The sequence below is a fragment of the Cervus canadensis genome, chromosome 26, assembly GCF_019320065.1.
Source record: "Cervus canadensis isolate Bull #8, Minnesota chromosome 26, ASM1932006v1, whole genome shotgun sequence".
Taxonomy (NCBI): Eukaryota; Metazoa; Chordata; class Mammalia; order Artiodactyla; family Cervidae; genus Cervus; species Cervus canadensis.
Window position 1 is genome coordinate 48,601,789 of NC_057411.1, and position 20,674 is coordinate 48,622,462.

General features: G+C 47.7%; 2 protein-coding genes across 2 annotated transcripts; both read left to right on the forward strand.

Moving 5' to 3' along the window:
• The first annotated feature begins 3,177 nt into the window (after positions 1-3,177).
• BLOC1S4 (biogenesis of lysosomal organelles complex 1 subunit 4) lies at positions 3,178-4,697 on the forward strand. Its single transcript, XM_043448330.1, has one exon. The coding sequence runs from the start codon at positions 3,259-3,261 to the stop codon at positions 3,910-3,912; it is 654 nt and encodes a 217-aa protein (XP_043304265.1). The 5' UTR covers positions 3,178-3,258; the 3' UTR covers positions 3,913-4,697.
• A 5,651-nt stretch (positions 4,698-10,348) lies between these two features.
• Positions 10,349-11,793, forward strand: LOC122428186 (immediate early response 3-interacting protein 1-like). Its single transcript, XM_043448012.1, has one exon. The coding sequence runs from the start codon at positions 10,395-10,397 to the stop codon at positions 10,641-10,643; it is 249 nt and encodes an 82-aa protein (XP_043303947.1). The 5' UTR covers positions 10,349-10,394; the 3' UTR covers positions 10,644-11,793.
• Positions 11,794-20,674: the final 8,881 nt, after the last annotated feature.

The window sequence follows — 20,674 nt, forward strand, 5'->3', positions numbered from 1 at the left end:
TGCATAGGAACCTGGAATGTTAGGTCCATGAATCAAGGCAAATTGGAAGTGGTCAAACAGGAGATGGCAAGAGTGAACATCAACATGCTAGGAATCAGTGAACTAAAATGGACTGGAATGGGTGAATTTAACTCACATGACCATTATATCTACTATATGGCCAGGTATCCCTTAGAAGAAATGGAGTAGCCATCATAGGCAACTAAAGAGTCTGAAATGCAGTACTTGGATACAATCTCAAAAACAACAGAATGATCTTTGTTCATTTCCAAGGCAAACCATTCAATATCACAGTAATCCAAGTCTATGCCCTGACCAGTAACACTGAAGAAGCTGAAGTTGAACGGTTCTATGATGACCTACAAGACGTTTTAGAACTAACACCCCCAAAATATGTCCTTTTCATTATAGGGGACTGGAATGCAAAAGTAGGAAGTCAAGAAACACCTGGAGTAACAGGCAAATTTGGCCTTGGAATACAGAATAAAGCAGGGCAAAGGCTAATAGAGTTTTGCCAAGAGAAGGCACTGATCATTGCCAACACCCTCTTCCAACAACACAACAGAAGACTCTACACATGGACATCACCAGATGGCCAACACCGAAATCAGATTGACTATATTCTTTGCAGCCAAAGATGAAGAAGCTCTATACAGCCAGCAAAAACAGGACCAGGAGTTGACTGTGGCTTAGATCATGAACTTCTTATTGCCAAACTCAGACTTAAATTGAAGAAAGTGGGGGAACCACTAGACCATTCAGGTATGACCTAAATCAAATACCTTATAATTATACAATGGAAGTGAGAAGTAGATTTAAGGGACTAGATCTGATAGACAGAGTGCCTGATGAACTATGGACAGAGGCTCGTGACATTGTACAGGAGACAGGGATCAAGACCATCCCCCAAGAAAAAGAAATGCAAAAAGCAAAATGGCTGTCTGAGGAGGCCTTACAAATAGCTGTGAAAAGATGAGAAGTAAAAAGCAAAGGAGAAAAGGAAAGATATACCCATTTGAATGCAGAGGTCCAAAGAACAGCAAGGAGAAATAAGAAAGTCTTCCTCAGCCAGCAAAGCATAGAAATAGAGGAAAACAATAGAATGGGAAAAACTAGAGATCTCTTCAAGAAAATTAGAGGTACCAAGGGAATATTTCACGCAAAGATGGGCTCAATAAAGGACGGAAATGGTATGGACCTAACAGAAGCAGAAGATATTAAGAAGGGGAGGCAAGAATACACAGAAGAACTGTACAAAAAAGATCTTCACGACCCAGATAATCACGATGGTATGATCACTCACGTAGAGCCAGACATCCTGGAATGTGAAATCAAGTGGGCCTTAGGAAGCATCACTACGAACAAAGCTAGTGGAGGTGATGGAATTCCATTTGAGCTATTTCAAATCCTAAAAGATGATGCTGTGAAAGTGCTGCACTCAATATGTCAGCAAATTTGGAAAACTCAGCAGTGGCCACAGGACTGGAAAAGGTCAGTTTTCATTCCAATCTTAAAGAAAGGCAATCCCAAAGACTGCTCAAACTACTGCACAATTGCACTCATCTCACACGCTAGTAAAGTAATTCTTCAAGCCAGGCTTCAGCAATACGTGAAGCGTGAACTGCCAGATGTTCAAGCTGGTTTTAGAAAAGGCAGAGGAACCAGAGATCAAATTGCCAACATCCACTGGATCATCAAAAAAGCAAGAGAGTTCCAGAAAAACACCTACTTCTGCTTTATTGACTAGGTCAAAGCCTTTCACTGTGTGGATCACAATAAACTATAGAAAATTCTGAAAGAGATGGGAATACCAGACCACCTCACCTGCCTCTTGAGAAACCTATGTGCAGGTCAGGAAGCAACAGTTAGAACTGGACATGGAACAACAGACTGGTTCCAAATAAGAAAAGCAGTACATCAGGACTGTATATTGTCACCCTGCTTATTTAACTTACATGCAGAGTACATCATGAGAAACCCTGGGCTGGAGGAAGCACAAGCTGGAATCAAGTTTGCCAGGAGAAATATCAGTAACCTCAGATATGCAAATGACACCACCCTTATGGCAGAAAGTGAAGAAGAATTAAAGAGCCTCTTGATGAAAGTGAAAGAGGTGAGTGAAAAAGTTGGCTTAAAGTTCAACATTCAGAAAACTAAGATCATGGCATCTGGTCCCATCACTTCATGGCACATAGATGGGGAAACAGTGGAAACAGTGGCTGACTTTATTTTTCTGGGCTCCAAAATCACTGCAGATGGTGATTTCAGCCATGAAATTAAAAGACACTTACTCCTTGGAAGAAAAGTTATGACCAATCTAGACAGCATATTGAAAAGCAGAGAAGTTCATTTCAGTTCAGTTCAGTCGCTCAGTCATGTCCGACTCTTTGCGACGCCATGAACCGCAGTACACCAGGCCTCCCTGTCCATCACCAACTCCTGAAGTCCACCCAAACTCATGTCCATCGAGTCAGTGATGCCATCCAACCTCTCATCTCTGTCATCCCCTTCTCCTCCTGCCCTCAGTCTTCCCCAGCATCAAGGTCTTTTCAAATGAGTCAACTCTTCACATCAGGTGTCCAAAGTATTGGAGTTTCAGCTTCAACATCAGTCCTTCCAGTGAACACCTAGGACTGATCTCCTTTAGGATGGACTGGTTGGATCTCCTTGCAGTCCAAGGGACTCTCAAGAGTCTTCTCACCAGATGGTCAACACCAAAATCTGATTATATTCTTTACAGCCAAAGATGGAGAAGAGCTATACAGTCAGCAAAAACAAGACCAGGAGCTGACTGTGGCTCAGATCATGAACTCCTTATTGCCAAATTCAGACTGAAATTGAAGAAAGTGGGAAAAACCACTAGACCATTCAGGGCTGCAGTTCATGCAGTCGCAAAGAGTCGGACACGACTGAGCAGCTGAACTGAACTGAACTGAACGGCGAGTGATGTTAACTGCTGCTCTACCCATTTGGCTCTTGGGGGCTGAGTCTTTTTTTTTTTTTTTTTTTTCTGAGCGTGAGCACCTGTCAGTAGAGATCACAGTGAGCGTGCACGCCCGTTCTACGGCCAAAATTAGAGATGTGTGCGCATGAGCAGCGAGCGGAGGCCTAACCCAAAGGGCGGGAGTACGTGCGGGTACGTGCTCGCGTAGAGGCCGGAAGTAGTGCCGCGCGTGCGCAGATGCAAGCGCGCGCAAAACCCGGAAGTGGGGCTGTCTAGCCCGGAAGTGGGGTTGTGTAGCCCGGCAGTCGCGGGCTATGGAGGATTTCCCGCCGAGTTGCGGGGCTGTTGGTGAGGAGCCGGTCGAGGAGGCCGAGGCCCAGGTGGCGGCCTGGAGTGGGGACAGCGGCAATGTGTCGCAGAGCCACAGCAGCGCCTCGGGGCCGTGGGAGGACGAGGGCCCGGAGTCGGGCGCGCCAAGCCGGGACCCGCCGCTGCTGCGCCGCGCCGCCGCGGGCTACGCCTCCTGCCTGCTGCCTGGCGCGGGGGCGCGGGCCGAGATCGAGGCGCTGGACGCTAGCCTGGAGGACCTGCTCACCAGGGTGGACGAGTTTGTGGGCATGCTGGACATGCTGCGCGGCGACTCCTCTCACGTAGTCGGCGAGGGCGTGCCTCTCATTTACGCCAAGGCCACCGAGATGCGGCGAGTCTACAGCAAGATCGACCGGCTGGAGGCCTTCGTGGGCATGGTCAGCGCCAGCGTAGCCAGGCTGGAGGAGCAGGTCGCCAGGGCGGAGGCCGAGCTGGGGACGTTCCCCAGTACGTTCAGGAAACTGCTTCACACGATTAACGTTCCCTCGTTTTTCCACAAAGCGCCCTCCGGCAGGTCCCAGCTGACCGGCTACGAACCCCCCGTCGTCTTTCGGACGGAAGACCACTTTCCCTGTTGCAGCGAAAGACCTCAGGTCTGAGTCTGTCGGACAGCGCTGCAAGAGGACAGGTCTGAAATTATCTCGACTGTTAATCAGATCAGTTGAAATTCCTGTTACCGGACACCTCTGATGTTGGAGTATGAAATTGTAAAGTTTATTTTTTGCACACTTGATTGCTCACTCTCCTCATCATTTCACGTGGAATGTATGGTTTTCTATGTCTTCCAGTTCAAACTTGAAACACGAAAGCTGCTTGGTGGGGGAATCCCGGAAGCAAAATGTATGAACTTACCTGCACACTGTGGCAGAACTGTCATTTTTAGGCATTTTACAGCTCAACTAACAGTATTACCTTTTCAACATTTGTATACTTGCAATACTCTTAGGAAAACTACTGAGCCCTTAAAGCCTTGTTAATTGGAGCCTAACAACTTATTGACCAGAGACGTATTCACGCGTCTTTTGTTACCCAAACTATTGCCTGGAGACAGTTCGATATTCTGTTATAGAACAAATCAACGGCCACAGCTGTTACTTTCTGCAAAAATCTCCCAATCAATAAAGTGCTGATCGTGATTCAGATTTCTATAGCATACTTCAGGGTAGGTGGTAAATTATTTTAAATTATATTAAACTTTCCATATGATGGATTGTAAACCAAAGGAAATTATATAATTTTTGAGAAAATGTTTTTATTGCAACTCATTCTGAAGTTGTATTTGAAAGTATAACTCCAGTCTTAATTTGTCCGAGGCTAACACGTCTGTATATGATTACCAACGTTTGGTTTGTAACTTAAAAATTAATAAAAAGTTTAAATTTTATTGGAAAAGCTTTCTGTCTGAAAAGGACTTTACATGTTTGCCTTTTGTTTGTTCGAAGGTAGACATGTTTTGTATGTAATTTTAGGAGTGGGATAAAGTTCACAGCTTTAGATATTTGTTTCTTCTCAAAATGAATATTTAAATCACTTGTGTGATGAATCGACTGGTATTAGAATTTTGTTTTTTCACCCTGAGGACCTAGAATCTTAAACATCCTTTGAAGGGACAATAGGCTAATCTGTTTTATAAGGTGGTCCTAGCTTGTTGTTGAGTCTCTAATTTGTGTGCGACTCTTTTCGTGACCCCATGGACTAGCCCGCCAGGCCCCTCTGTCCATGGGATTTCCCTGGCAGGAATACTGGAGTGGGTTACCTTTTCCTTCTCTAGGGAATCATCCTGACCCAGGGATCTAACCTGTGACTCCTGCATTGGCAGGCGGGTTCTTTACCACTGAGCCGCCTGGGGGACCCAGTCCTCCTAGGTAATAGTCCTCAAATAAGCATACACCTTGATTGCTTTTGGGTCATAGATCTTTAAGGTTTGTAAAGTAGATATATTCTCACTTAGCTGTGTATTATATGAGAAATTGACTGTAATCTTTAACCGTAGCTTTCATGGACCTTCTCTGTCACATATTTAAATTTTTTATTCAGATAGTTCACTAATTACAAACTAAGACCTCCTGAATTTAGAAGTGGAAAAGAACAAGTAACCAACATATAATAATTGGTGACTGTTGGGTACCTGCTGTAAGTAATTAGTAGAGACTTCCCAGGTGGCGATAGTGGTAAAAAAAACTCACCTGCCCATGCAGGAGATGTTAGGAGATATGGCTTCAATCCCTGGGTCGGAGGAAAATGGCAACCCACTGCAGTATTCTTTCCTGGAGAAGCCCATGGACAGAGGAGCCTGGCGGGCTACAGTCCATGGGGTCATACAGAGTTGGACATGCCTGAAGCGACTTAGCACTGCACATGTGGCATATCCACTGAATATGAAAATAGCTTCCTTACATATCTATTACTAAAATATTTTTTGTTTGTGGTTAATATTAAAAAGTAGTTAGTAATTAAGACAAATTATGACAAATTATAATAATTTTGTGTCTCTTTGGCCACACCTCGCAGGTTTCAGGATCCTAGTTCCCTGACCAGGGATTGGAGTTAAGCCCTCCACAGTGAAAAGGGTGGTATCCTAACCCCCGGACCACCAGGAATTCTCAAAAAGTCCTGGTTTGGGAGATAATTGACATCATTATCTGTGCAGCTTATCCCCAAAGGACCCTGGGTTCTGAAATCTTCTTCGTCATTTGGTGTTGTTTCTGAGGTTTCTGCATAGAGGTTAGTGCAGGGCCTCGTTTGGAACGGGGACTTGAAGCTGGTCTGCGTAGTGCAGGAAAGCTATTAGACCGAGGTTCCTTTTGTGTCTTCAGAATGGAAGCTGGAGAGCCAGACACGCCCTGCCCTGCTGGTTCCCTCCTCTCCCCACTCCCATCCCCCCGACCATCTGGAGAGTTCAGAGGGCCCTCCTGAATCTTGTAAATCATATTTCTCCTTCTTCCTAAGTCAGCAACAAGTTGGGAGGGAGGCCCCACTGTCGCTCCTGGGTGACCCCTGCAGACCATCTCTGCTGCTGGGGTTTAGAGCTCCCTTACTTTCTAGAAGAAGAATCAGGGTTTGGGATGGGGTCTAATAAAGGTTGAGGGGAGTACCCCACCAGCCACCCTGGAGTCAATTAACTTGTTCTTCATTCCCACACCCGAGAGCACAGTAGCCACTTAGCATGTCCGGAGTACCTGGGAGATGGTCGCACCCATCCCAGGACAGCCTCGGGCATCCAGGAGTCACCCTGGACACGCTCATGAAATTGAGTGCTGATCATTCACACATACCAAGTTCACACATGTGAAATGAGGCAGCAAGCACCTTGTCGCTTATCCTCCAAGCCAGAACTTTCAGGAGCACGAGCCTGGGCCCATGTGTGAGGAGAGATGGGTCCGTCGTGAATGTAAGTGTGTGGGTCCTGGAGTCAGCTTGATATGGAGCTGCTGACAGCTGGGACAGGGGTCCAGAGAGTCCTTAAAGGGCCAGTGAGAAGAACTACAAGCCACCTGGTCTCACAACTACTCACTCCGTCCTTGTGCAAAAACAGCCGTGGACAACAGGGAAGCAAGCATGCAAGCTGTGTGTAATATATACTTTACTTATAAAAACAGGTTTTTCTTGGGCTTCCCTGGTGGCTCAATGGTAAAGAATCCACCTGGCAATGCAGGAAACAGGTTCAGTCCCAGATCCGGGAAGATCCCACATGCCTCGGAGCAACTAAGGCCGCGCCCCACAACTATTGAGCCCGTCCCACTCCTGAGCTGTATCCTCCCTGTGCCCAGCGCTCTCAGATACTTGTTGAATGGATGACTCAGATGGCGGAGAGAATGAACAGCTAGACGAAGACCAGCCCCTCCTTGAGGAATGGGAGGCAGGCAGGTACAGTAACTCAATCATATGTTTGCTGGGAAGTCAAGTCAGTCACCACAGGAGGACTGAGGACCCCAAGGAAAACAAGACTTCCTCCCAGGAGCTCAACAGGCCAGTGGGAGAGAAGGTCAGACGCCAACCTAGACCAACCCATCTCATGGACGGAACTTGTTACATCGGTACAAGCAATCCTATGGGCTCCAAGAAGACCACATTCTGAACTGTGCCTCAGAGATGCAGGTACAGAACTGTAGGTCTATCTTTCCAAAGAGACTTCTTTTACACGTCAAAAAATTTAAAAATTATTTGTTTAAAAAAGAAAAGCATTTTCCAAAGTGACCTAGATTCCAGTAATAAACAAGGAAATGTATTTCTTTTAAAATGAGAGATTTTTCTTTATGATTTTCATCCTCAAAGGGGAGGGATCAGTCTGTGGTCACATGAGATCCTGGGATGGGAGGGAGGGAGTAACCAGGTACTGTTACCCGAGTGGTACAGTGGTAAAGAATCTGCCTGCTAATGCAAGGAGACCAATCCAGTCAATCCTGAAAGAAACCAACCCTGAATTAGAAGGACTGATGCTGAAGCTGAAGATCAAATACTTTGGCCACCTGATGGAAAGAGCTGACTCATTGGAAAAGACCCTGATACTGGGGAAGTCTGAAGGCAGGAGGAGAAGGGGATGACGGAGGAAGAGATGGCATCACCGACTCAATGAACATGAGTTTGAGCAAGCTCTGGGAGATGATGGACAGGGAAGCCTGGTGCGCTGCAGTCCATGGGGTCACAAAGAATCAGACACGACTGAGGGACTGAACAACAATACAGGAGATGCAAAGGGCACAGGTTCGATCCCTGCATCAGGAAGATCCTCTGGAGTGGGAAATGGCAACCTACTCCAGCATTCTTGCCTGGAATAGCCCATGGGCAGAGGAGCCTGTCAGGCTACAGTCCCTGGGGTCGCACATGCATCACTGAAGTGACTTGGCGTCCACCTGTTGCCAGGGTAACCGTGGGAGTGCCCTAAGCGGCAGGAACAGCTTCTGTCCAGCAGGGGGCGCTGTGGGAGCAAGACCAGCCTTCAGGAAATAAACACGCCAGCATCTGGCAGGCAGAGCCACCAGCTGCTGTCCACCCCGGAGGCTCGCGGTGTGAGGACCACAGCTGTGCTCCAAGGCAGAGTTGGCTGCTCTTCTTGCCCGGAGAGTCAAGCGGCGGGTGTGGCGGGATGGTAACCGAGGGCAGTGCCCCTCACCCTGTTTGCTGTCCTCTCTGCTCTTCTCTCTGTGGGAACGAGGCTTGTTTATTTATGTGCTTGTCTTTTCTTTTTTGAACTTTCCAAAAAAAAAAATGTATTTGTTTTGCTACACTGGGTCTTAGTCGCGGCACACGGGATCTTCAAGCTGCCTTGCGGCATGCGGGGATCTTATTTGCGTGGTTTTTGTCTCCCCTACCAGGGCACGGGGAGTGGCCTCTGTCCATTTTGTGCAGCCACAGATCCGTGGCACCTGGCACAGTGCTGAGCGCATTTAAGTTGTAAATGTAAATGTTATTTTACTTTTTTTAATCATTGTTTTCATTGTTTTTTTTCCCCAGGAAAAAAAGTGGCAAAATGCACAAATATAAACTGACCGCCTTACGCATTTCCCAGTGTGCAGTTCAGTGGCGTTAAGTCTGTCCGCATTGCTGCGCAGCCATCAACACCACGCATGCCCACAGCTCTGCATCTTGCAAAACGGAAACTCTGCCCGCGTGAAAAAACTCCCTACTCCCTCCCTCCCAGCCCCTGGTGACCGTTACCGTTTCTGTCTCCTTGAGTTTGACAATTCTGAGCACTTCACACAAGCACATGCTCACACTCAGTCGTATGTAACTCTTTGCGACCCCACGGACTGCAGCCCGCCAGGCTCCTCAATCCATGGGACTTCCCAGGCAAGAATTCTGGAGTGGGTTGCCATTTCCTTCTCCAGGGGTTCTTCCAGACCCAGAGATGGAAACCATGTCTCTTGCATTGGCAAGCAGACTCTTTTCCACTAAGCCACCTGGGAAGCCCCATATGAGCGCATTCAGATAGTATCTGTTGTTTTGTGACTGGCTTATGTCCCTGGAGAAGGAAATGGCAACCCACTCCAGTATCTTTGGCAGGAGAAATCCATGGACAGAAGAGCCTGGTGGGCTCCGTGGGGTCGCAAAGAGTCAGACACGACTGAGTGACTAACGCTTTCGCTTATGTCACTGAGCATAATGTCTTCAAGCTTCCTCCCTGTCGTACTGTGTGACAGGGTCCCTTCCTTTTTAATAAAGGTGGAATCATATCCCCTTGTATGGATAAGCCACACTTTGTTTATCCATCCATCTGGGTGGTTTGTTTCTTGGCAGCGCCACATGGTTTATGCAATCTTAGTTCCCCAACCAGGGATCAAACCTGGGTCCACGACAGTGAAAGCACCCGGCCCTAACCACTGGACTGCCAGGGAATTCCCAATGTCCATCCATCTGTTGATGGGCCCTTACGCTGCTTCGAGCTTTTGGCATTTATGAATAACACTGCTATGAATATGAGGGCTTGAGACCCAGTTGTCAATTCAGAAGTGTGTATACTCAGAAGAGGTCTTGGGCTTCCCTCGTGGCTTAGCTGGTAAAGAACCCTCCTGCAATGCGCGAGACCTGGGTTCCATCCCTGGGTTGGGAAGATCCCCTGGAGAGGGGAAAGGCTACCCACTCCAGTATTCTGGCCTGGAGAACCATGGACTATATAGTCCATGGGGTCGCAAAGAATCAGACACGACTTTCACTTTCTGCTTTCTTATTCTCCGAAGTGGAATGGTGGCTCCATTTTCAGTCTTTTCTGAGGACCCCCCACTGTTTCCCAAGCAGTTGCATCATTGTCATCCCCATGAGGGTCCCAGTTCCTTCACATCCTCACCAACACTTGCTATTTTCCGAGTTTTTTTGACAATGACCACCCTGATGGTGGCCATTCAGAAAACTAAGAAAGATCATGGCATCTGGTCCCATCACTTCATGGCACATAGATGGGGAAACAGTGGAAACAGTGGCTGACTTTATTTTGGGGGGCTACAAAATCACTGCAGATGGTGATTGCAGCCATGAAATTAAAAGACACTTATTCCTTGGAAGGAAAGTTATGACCAACCTAGACAGCATATTAAAAAGCAGAGACAGAGGGAGAGGAATCAGTTGGGCCTCCAGGTGCGTGGCCATGGCCTTTACGTTGTACTCGCTGCTGCAGGCGGCCCTTCTCTGCGTTAATGCCATCGCCGTGCTTCACAAGGAGCGCTTCCTCAAGAACATTGGCTGGGGAACAGACCAGGGAATTGGAGGATTCGGAGAAGAGCCAGGAATTAAATCTCAGCTAATGAACCTTATTCGATCTGTAAGAACCGTGATGAGAGTGCCATTGATAATAGTAAACTCAATTGCAATTGTATTACTTTTACTATTTGGGTGAAGATCAGTGGGGGAAATGGACACTCCGAAGAAGAGCTGTCAGCAGAAGTTATTACTTCAGTCTCTATTGAAGTATACATATCTTAGCTGGCTGTCCTTGGACTTGACAAAAATGTAAACCTGACAATAAAACCAGAGTCTCTATTTATCTGATTATTTAAAATGTTGCACTTAACAGTTTTATTGTAAAAAGATCAGATCATCAGAGGCCATAACTATCGAGGATTGGAATACATTTGATTGCTGACTGCTGATAAAAGTTCATGCTATGGAAAAGATTGTTAAAAGGGTGCAGGAATGTCACTTCTGTGTTTTTAGAGATTTCTCTCTTTGACTTCTCAGGGATGAATTTTTTTTCAAAGTTCTTGTAACTTAGTTATGATGTGAGAACAATTCTCCTCCTAGATAAAATTTAAGGGATTTTTAAAATATAAAATATTAGGTAATTTGGATTGTTTTATCTTGAACTCATTGGTTAAGTATTTTGTCTGTATACTGTCTCAGCTATGAAAAATTCAAATACATAGTAACTATTGAGGAGCGATACTCTGAATCCTGGGAGAGTTCTAATTTTGTTAAGTCGGATAGTCACATGTTGATTGTGTTTTTGTTTTAAGTTTCATTTTAAGTTGGATTCATGCATTTGTTATTTTATTAATTGGCCTGAATGATGAGACCAGATCAGTATCTACATATTTCCAAAGGTTAAAGAAAAATCTGTATAGAAAAGTCTATGCCCTTTGTAACAATGATGACTTATTTTTAAAAATCAGCATAAATAGTATCCTGCAAGAGCAATCCTAAACAATCACCATTAAACCGTACTATGTAAGAAGACTTTTATTGTGAAGCATTTACCTCCTCAAATTATCACGTTTCTTGGAGTAGCACATTAAGGGGTGTGATTGGTGATTCTTTGTCAGTCACTAGAGCATTCATGGTGGATAAATTGTCTTTTGTTTTGTTTTTATGTCTTAGACCATCCCATATTTGTTTACCCCATAATACTGTTTTATGCAGAAAGATTAAGACAATGTAAATGGTTTTTCTGGAAATTATTAGTTAATAATGCTTTAAAAGGGGTGGAATGGCATCTGTGTTTAAAAGAGAACATTTGTAAATAAAATTCAATTTCCAAGTCAAAAAAAAATAATAAATAAAATAAAATAAAAAGCAGAGACATTACTTCGTCAACAAAGGTCCATCTAGTCAAGGCTATGGTTTTTCCAGTGATCATGTATGGATGTGAGGGTTGGACTATAAAGAATGCTGAGCACCGAACTGTGGTGTTGGAAAAGACTCTTGAGAGTCCCTTGGACAGCAAGAAGATCCAACCAGTCCATCCTAAAGGAAATCAGTCCTGGGTGTTCATTGGTAGGACTGATGCTAAAGCTGAAACTCCAACACTTTGGCCACCTGATGCAAAGAGCTAACTCATTGGAAAAGACCCTGTTGCTGGGAAAGATTGAGGGCAGGAGGAGAAGGGGATGACAGAGGGAGATGGTTGGATGGCATCACCGACTCAATGGACATGGGTTTGGGTTGACTCCAGAAGTTGGTGATGGACAGGGAGGTCTGGGGTGCTGCAGTTCATGGGGTCACAAAGAGTCAGACACGACTGAGTGACTGAACTAAACCCTGGCGGTGTGAGGCAGTGAGGAGGCACAGGTTTTTCAGGGTTGATGATGGTGGTGATGATGGGGAAAATGCCAGCAGGAGTAACAACAACCATAGCTGGCACTCCATTCCTGTCTCTCCCAGTTCACTCTCCCCACCACCACCCAGCAGGAGGAGCCATTTATCTGGGTGCTGAGTGCAAGAGTTGGGCACCTCTGGCTTGTTTCTCAGTCAGGGGGAGTTACCGAATTACAACCATTATGACCAGAGTGAGACAATATCTCCTTGTGGGTTTGACTTGCATTTCCCGGGTGATTAGCGATGTTGAGCATCTTTTATGTGCCTTTTGACCATCTATGCTTCAGTTCAGTTCAGTCGCTCAGCCATGTCCAACTCTTTGTGACCCCATGAACCGCAGCACACCAGGCCTCCCTGTCCATCACCAGAACACCAGTCGGTGATGCCATCAACCATCTCATCCTCTGTCGTCCCCTTCTCCTTCCAGGTTCAATCTTTCCTAGCATCAGAGTCTTTTCAGATTGAGTCAGTTTGTCGCATCAGGTGGCCAAAGTATTGGAGTTTCAGCTCCAGCATCAGTCCTTCCAATAAATACCCAAGACTGATCTCCTTTACGATGGACTGGTTGGATCTCCTTGCAGTCCAAGGGACTCTCAAGAGTCTTCTCCAACACCACAGTTCAAAAGTATCAATTTTTCGGCGCTCAGCTTTCTTTATAGTCCAACTCTCACATCCATACATGACCACTGGAAAAACCATAGCCTTGACTAGATGGACCTTTGTTGGCAGTGTAATGTCTCTGCTTCTTAATATGCTGTCTAGGTTGGTCATAACTTTCCTTCCAAGGAGTAAGCATCTTTTAATTTCATGGCTGCAATCACCATCTGCAGTGATTTTGGAGCCCAGAAAAATAAAGTCAGCCACTGTTTCCCCATCTATTTGCCATGAAGTGATGGGACCAGATGCCATGATCTTAGTTTTCTGAATGTTGAGCTTTAAGCCAAACTTTTCACTCACCTCTTTCACTTTCATCAAGAGGCTCTTTAGATCAGCAGCCTTAATTCTATCAAAATTTTAATTTCCCCTTGCCAAGCAACACACACATCAACAATGAATTTGGGGGTGAGAAAATAAACATATTTGTAACACCATTATTCTACCTACTACACTTTTCTTCTTATTCTCATACCTGGAGAACTTTACTTTTGCAGAATAAAGACAATAACTTTGATGAAGTCCAAGTTATCAATTTTTCCTTTTATTGATTCTGTTTTTACTGTCATATCTAGAACTCTTTGCCCAAACCTAGATAGATCAGAAGAATTTCTATTTTTTCAAATGTGTTTATAGTTTTACATTTTATAATTAAGTTATTGATTCTGTTTGAGTTAGTTTTTGTGTAAAATGTGAGATAGGTGTTCTTTAGGAAGGTGTTCATTTGTATTTCTTATGAATATACAGTTAATCAAAAATCATTTTTGAAGTTTGTCCTTCTAATAAAGTGCTTTTGCAAATTTGTCAAAAAAAAAAAAAAGAGGCTCTTTAGTTCGTCTTCACTTTCTGTCATAAGGGTGGTGTCATCTGCACATCTGAGGTTATTGATATTTCTCTTGGCAAACTTGATTCCAGCTTGTGCTTCATCCAGCCCAGCGTTTATCATGATGTACTCTGCATATAAGTTACTTATAAGTTACATCTATGCTTACTTTGGATTGAATTTGCTCTTCTTTTTCTAGGAGCTTAGATGATAGATTTTAGATAATGTCTTCTAGTAGATGCATTCAATTCTATAAGTTTCCTTCTACGAACTGTTTTCATTGAATCCCACAAATTCTGATAAGTTGTAGTTTCACTCTCATTTAGTTCAAAATGTTTTAATATTCTCCTGAGATTTCTTCTTTGACTATTTAGAAGAGTGTTGTTTACTCTCCAAGTCTCTTGGGCTTTTCCAGCTATCTTTCTGTTATTGCTTTCTTTTTTAATTCCACTGAGGTCTGAGAGTATACATTGTATAATCTGTACTCTTTTTTTTTTTTTAATTAAAAACTTTCATTTTTTTCTGGCTGTACCCTGAGACTTGCCAGATCTTGGTTCCCTGACAAGGGATTGAACCTATGCCCGCTGCATTAGAAGTGTGAAGTTTTAACCCCTGGACCACCAAGGAAGCCCTAATCTGTATTGTTTTAAATTTAAGGTGTGTTTTATGGCTTGTTTTACATACGATCTATCTTGGCGAATGTTCCATGTGAGTTTGAGAAGAATGTATATTCTGTTGTTGGATGAAGTCGTATTAATGTTTTTACTTTGAAGTAGTTTTAGACTTGCAGAGAAGTTGCAAAAATATAATTCAGAGAGCTCTCGTGTGCCCTTCACCCAGCTCCCCGTGACGGCATCTTACAAAACTGTAAGGCAATGGCAAGATCTGGAAATTGACACTGGCGCGAAACTGCTATGAAACCACAGAGTTTATTTGGATTTCTCCTACTTCTCCATACACTGAATTTTTCTCTTTGTATATACTGCTGTGAATTTCATTGCAGACACATTTGTGTAACCACATACCCAATCAGGATACAGAGCTGTCCCACCATTCTGAAAAATTCCCTGATGCTATTTCCTATGACCATCCACCTCCCCATCCCAGCCCCTGGAAACCACTGATCTGCTCTTCACAGTTATTTACATATATATGTATATATCTTGTTGCCAAGTCGTGTCCGACTCTTGTGACCCCATGGCCTGTAGCCTGTGAGGCTTCTTTGTCCGTGGGATTCTCTAGGCAAGAATACTGGCGTGGGTTGCCATTTCCTTCTCCAAATATATATATATAATTTTGTTTTAATGTTGAGAGTCTTATGTAAATGGAATCAGAGCATGTCATCTTTTGAGAGTGGCGTTGTCCACACAGCACAAGCACCTGAGCTCCATCCAGGCTGAGTCCAGGATTCATTCCTTTTTGTCTCTTGCTGTCTCTGTTCCCTCCTCAGGAAGAGGCCTTGACCCCTTTCCTCTCCCCAAGGTTCCAGGCTCCATGCAAGCTGGATGCTCCGCTCCAGGCAGCAGGACCCTGAGCTCCCAGGGACCCTTGGGCAGTGATTCCCCTCAACCTGTCTCCACATTTCACAGCCAGCATAGACTCTACTAGGTGAGGACCCAGAGTTGACCCCCACGTTTCAGATGGGGTGCAGAAGCACAGAGAAGATGTCATTTTTTAATCATCTACTTTGTGTATTTGTGTAATCTGTTTTGTGTATTTGTGTAATCTATTTTGTTGCATTGAGTCTTCACTGCTGCTCAAGGGCTTTCTCTAGTTGCAGCCAGCAGGGCCACTCTTCATCGCGGTGCACGGGCTTCTCATTGCAGTGGCTCCTTTTGCAGCAGTGGACAGGCTTCAGTCATTGTGGCGCACGGGCTTAGGTGCTCCGTGGCATGTGGTATCTTCCCAGACCAGGGATCAAACCCGTGTCCCCCTGCATTGGCAGGCGGATTCTTATCCACTGTGCCGCCAGGGAAGTCCCTGTCATTTGCTTCGAATCTGGCTGTAAGCAGAGGCACCCTGCACGTGGGAAACCCAGCCCTGCCACGCCCACAGACCCCCACGCCGGCCTGCTCCCCATGCGGGATGCTCTCTATTTCCGTCCCCAGGATAGTCCAGGATGAAGATCTCTGGCCGGAGGTGTCATCCACTCTGAGACCTGAGCCAGGAGAGGGAGGCAGCCGGACCGGATCGGGAGCAGAGCAGCTGTGGCACCCACAGTCTCGGTGAGATGGGGATTCCACTTCCTGGCCGTTCATCCCGACTCCGGCTGGATGAACCTGGGCCGGTGATGGTGGAGCTCACCCAGGACCGTTGCACAGAGGGAGGATAGAAAGCCACGCTCTTTCAAGCAGAGATGCTTGCACACGTGCGCATGTAGAGACACAGTCCACTGCTTACCGACGCAGAGAAGAGTGTGGGGACTTCCGGAGACCTCAGCCATGGGGGGTGAGAGGCTGAATCTCCAGAAGACAGGGAACGGCAAACAAAGGGTGGTCGTGAAGAGGCTGAGTGACCAGTTCAAGGGCCAGACTTGTTCAGTTGCTAAGTCGTGTCCGACTCTTTGCGACCCCATGGACCGCAGCACTCGAGGGCTCCCTGTCCTGCGCTGTCTCCCAAAGTTTGCTCAAATTCATGTCTGTCAGTAATGCTACCTAACCATCTCATTCTCTGCCACCCTCTTCTCCTTTTGTCTTCAATCTTTCCCAGCATCAGGGTCTTTTCCAGTGAGTCTGAAGGACTCATTGGAAGGACTGATACTGAAGTTCTAATACTTTGGCCACCTGATGGGAAGAGCTGGCTCACTGGAAAAGGGCCAGAGTATGTGGGTTCAAATCCCAGCTCCATCACTTTGCAGCTGTCTTACTGTGGGAAACAGTTTCCCCATCAATAGAAGGTCGATGATCATACTCATAAAGGATCATGTGAGGATTCAGTGAGATAACTTAATTTCAGACGGGCAGGATCCACATTTCCCGGAAGGGAACAGGGAGTGGACCTGGCCCTGATCACACCCAACTTTGTCGGGCTCCAACTCCAGTGCTCTTTCTTTCTCTATCTCAGTGTTCCCATTGTACTTTATACATTTTCATGTTTCCTCCCAGTCTTAGAATCAACTGGGATTAAAAAAATACTCACTGCTTGATGAAAATGCCTGTGCAGAACCTGGCCAACTCCTTTCCAATTCTCCCAGCCTTTGAGATGACTGAGACCCAGAGAAGCCAAGGAAACTACCTAAGTCACACAGCCTATAAGTGGTGGAAAATGGAAGGTGGACCCAGGCAGGCTGGTTCCAGCATCTGAGCCCTTGGCCATATCCCTGAATGGCCTCATTTATACATGAAATTCTTGATTCATTCACCAACACTGTTTTTGAGTTCATAACACATGTTGGGTACCGGTCTGGACATGGAGGATTCAAAGGTGAATAAGATCCAGTCCCTGACCTCAAGGTACAGCAGGGGGCAGAGACTGCTAAAGAGTCATCTAGTGGTCACGAGAAAAAGCCTTGACCTACTGCAGTAAGTCCGGGATTGGAGTGGGCAGTCAGGGATGACTCCCTGGAGGTGATGACTGAGCAGAACCTTGCAGGATGAGTTGAAGTTTGCCAGAGAGAGATTTGAGGGGCAGGGCACTCCTGGCAGAAGGAGCAGCATGTGCAAACACACAGAGAGCATAAAATAAAATGGGGTCATCACTGTGCAATTAACTTATGGAAAATTCAGCTGGGCAAACTGAATTTTTACTTTTTTTTTTTTAAAGAAAAAAAAATTGGCTAAGCATGCGATGGGAGCAAGGAACCCACAGCTGAGCTGTTGGTCTGGCTCCCACAGGCCTGCAGAGCTTGGGTCTCTGCTAACGACGGACTTAACTGGTGGGAAACTCTGAGGGCTGACAGTTTGAGTCTGTGGTGGTGGGCGGGGCTGGGACTGGATGCGGCCTCCCAAGGCATTTCAAAGACTGTAGCCTTTACCCTGGGGACCATGGGAGTCCTTGATGGTTTCTCCCTGGTGGCTCAGACGGTAAAGAATTTGCCTGCAATGCAGGAGACCTGGGTTCCATCCCTGGGTCAGGAAGATCCTCTGGAGAAGGAAATGGCAACCTACTCCAGTATTCTTGCCTGGGAAATCCCACGGACAGAGGAGCCTGGCTGGCTACAGGCCGTGGAATTGCAAAGAGTCGGACATTACTGAGCGACTAACACTTTCACTTTCACCAGATAAGTTAAGCGTGAACTTTAACCCTGTGGCCGGCTGGCCACTCAGCAGCAGCAGATCCAGTCTGTACCACGCTGCCCTCTAGTGGAGATCTCTAAGGATGTCACTGATGGGAGTTCGGGTCACTAGTTGGACCAAGCCTGATGACATAAACGTACATTGACCCCACTCTGTGCAGAAACAGCCAAGAGTCAAGAGTCTGCCTACTTGTCCAGGAAGGGTAGGGCCAGCCCCCCCACCCCAGCCATCCACACAGGTTCTCAGGCCTCGGCTAAGGAACATGCCACCATCACTAGAGGGCGGTGTCCTGCAGCTGAACCAGCGTCCTCAGAGCTGAGGGCCTTCAGCAGGTTCCCTGGGCCACGGCTCCCTTTTCTGGAAGCTGCAGCGCGACTATGTGGGCTTGTTGTTCAGTCACTCAGTCCTGTCAGACTCTTTGTGACCCCCAGACTGCAGCACACCAGGCTTCCCTGTCCTCACTCTCTCCGGGAGTTTGTTCAAACTCAAGTCCACTGAGTCGGTGATGCCATCCAACCATCTCATCCTCTGCTGTCCCCTTCTCCTCCTGCCCTCAATCTTTCCCAGCATCAGGGTCTTTCCCAGTATGTGGGCTCAACAGAGTAACAAAAACATCCAGAGAACCTGCTGGGGGGCCCTGTGTCTTGCTAAAGGACCCTCCTTACACGGCTCCCACCAGGCGGTGGGGAGCCCGCCACCCCTGGGAGCACCCCTCCACCTGCCTCCATCTTTCGGGTGCTCATTCTGGGGGAAGCTGGCCCCCCTGCTGGCCCACACCAAAGGCCTGCTTGGAGAGGAACAGAGCACCCACTAGACAGCTGGCCTCTCGACCTGAACAAACTTTCAGGGGACTCCGGCTCTGGCTGAGGCCCCAAAAGAGCCCAGGCTCCCAGCCCATGAAATCTGCGAGTTCAGCACGCGGCTGTAACTTGCTGGAATCATGGGCCCCCACCTTACCCTTACGAGGGGGGCAGACCGGGGTGGTCACTCCTCTCCGCGGTGACCAGAGCTGTAACTTGCCGGAGTCATGGCCCACCTTACCCTTGAGAGGGGGGCAGACCGGGGTGGTCACGCCTCTCCGCGGTGACCAGAGCTGGGCAGGGGAAGTGCAAGGGCCAGGAAGCCGGGATGGAATCTGCAGGAGCCTTGGAGGAGGGGAGAGGCCCTGCCAGGGAGGGATGTCAGGGTGAGGATGCCCGCAGAGCAGCCCAGGAGCACAGGCAGGGAGGCTGGGCCCCTGTGCTTGGAGAACGCCTTGAATGCGAGTCCAAAGTCAGGGGAGGCGGGAGGCTGGGGAGCAAAAGGGCAGGCCCAGCGGCCTTGGAATCCGTCCTCAGACAGCTCTGAACCTGCACCAGAGGAAGGGCAGGTGGATTTGACTGAAAGACTCTCTGAGGACGGGGGATGGGAGGGGTGAGGTGGGAATTGGGGTGGGTCAGAGGCCAGTGTACCGTGAGGAGGTCACATCCCCAAAAGCATTGAATCACAGGAAGGTTCCGCAGACCCCCTCCCCTCCTCCCCCTCCCCTCCTCCCCTCCCCCCTCCCCCTCTCCCCTCTCCCCTCTCTCCTCCCCCTCCTCTCCTCCCCCTCCTTCCCCCTCCCCTCTCCCCTCCTCCTCCCCCTCCCCTCTCCCCTCCTCCTCCCCCTCCCCTCCTCCTCCCCTTTCTTCCCCCCCCCCCTCCTTCCCTCCCCCTCCTCCCCCTCCTCCCCCTCCTCCCCCTACTCCCCTCTCTCTAGTGCCCTGTTTCCGTTTCCTGCCCACCAGCCTTCCAGGGCCCGACCCAGCTCCCCAGAACTCTGAGCCCTGAAGGAAATGCCCCAGCCTGAAGTGGACACTCTGTTCTGGTCACCAGCAGAGGGCATTTTGAGGGTGCTTTTCCCTGACAGTTGCAGTGACTAAGCCCACGCTGCGTGTCCTGACCAAGTCAGATTTCTGAAAGAACACCCAGACCTCACACACACACACACACACACGCACAGACACGCAGACACGCAGGGTGGTGAGATTACACGGGTGCTGGGCTCAGACAGGCCTTGGCTCCATCCATGTCCATCTGTTTCCAGCCGTGAACCTGGCTGAACCCCCGATGCCCTCTGACCCTCGGCTTCCTCAGCTGCAGCGTGGGGATCACTAAGGCACCTGCTCCACTGGACTGTTAAGGATTCCTGAACCCGGGGCATACGGGCCCTCCAGTGGCACCAGCCAGCACCTTCGCGTAAGAACTTTTTAAAATGTCTCTGTGCTAAAGGAGAGGAGAGAAGGAAAGGGGCCCGGGCACCCATGAGAAAGACTCTGTGTGTGTCTGTGTGTCTGTGTGTGTGTGAGCCCTCCATGGACCACAGATTAGACTCGCCTTGTCTGCACACGCCCGTGACTCTGTGTCCAGTCCCCAGTCCCTGGAAGCCTCTGGGAGCCTGCAGATGGAAGGCCCAGAGCGCGCTCCGGTTCAGGCCGTGCCGGGCCTCCCGTAATAAAGACCTGTTTCTTCCTGGCCGCACGCTTGGCCTAGAGACTGAGGGCTCAGCGGGCAATTCGGAGCTCCTGCCCGCCCGCCCTGGACACACTCGGGGCTTCTGTCTGCCCCACGCCCTGCTGTGGGATGCTCACAATGCAGCCCTGTTCT

What these genes read in the sequence shown, in the direction of transcription:
- LOC122428186 (XM_043448012.1), top strand. Translation starts at nt 10,395, where the DNA reads ATGGCCTTTACGTTGTACTCGCTGCTGCAGGCGGCCCTTCTCTGCGTT.
- BLOC1S4 (XM_043448330.1), top strand. Translation starts at nt 3,259, where the DNA reads ATGGAGGATTTCCCGCCGAGTTGCGGGGCTGTTGGTGAGGAGCCGGTC.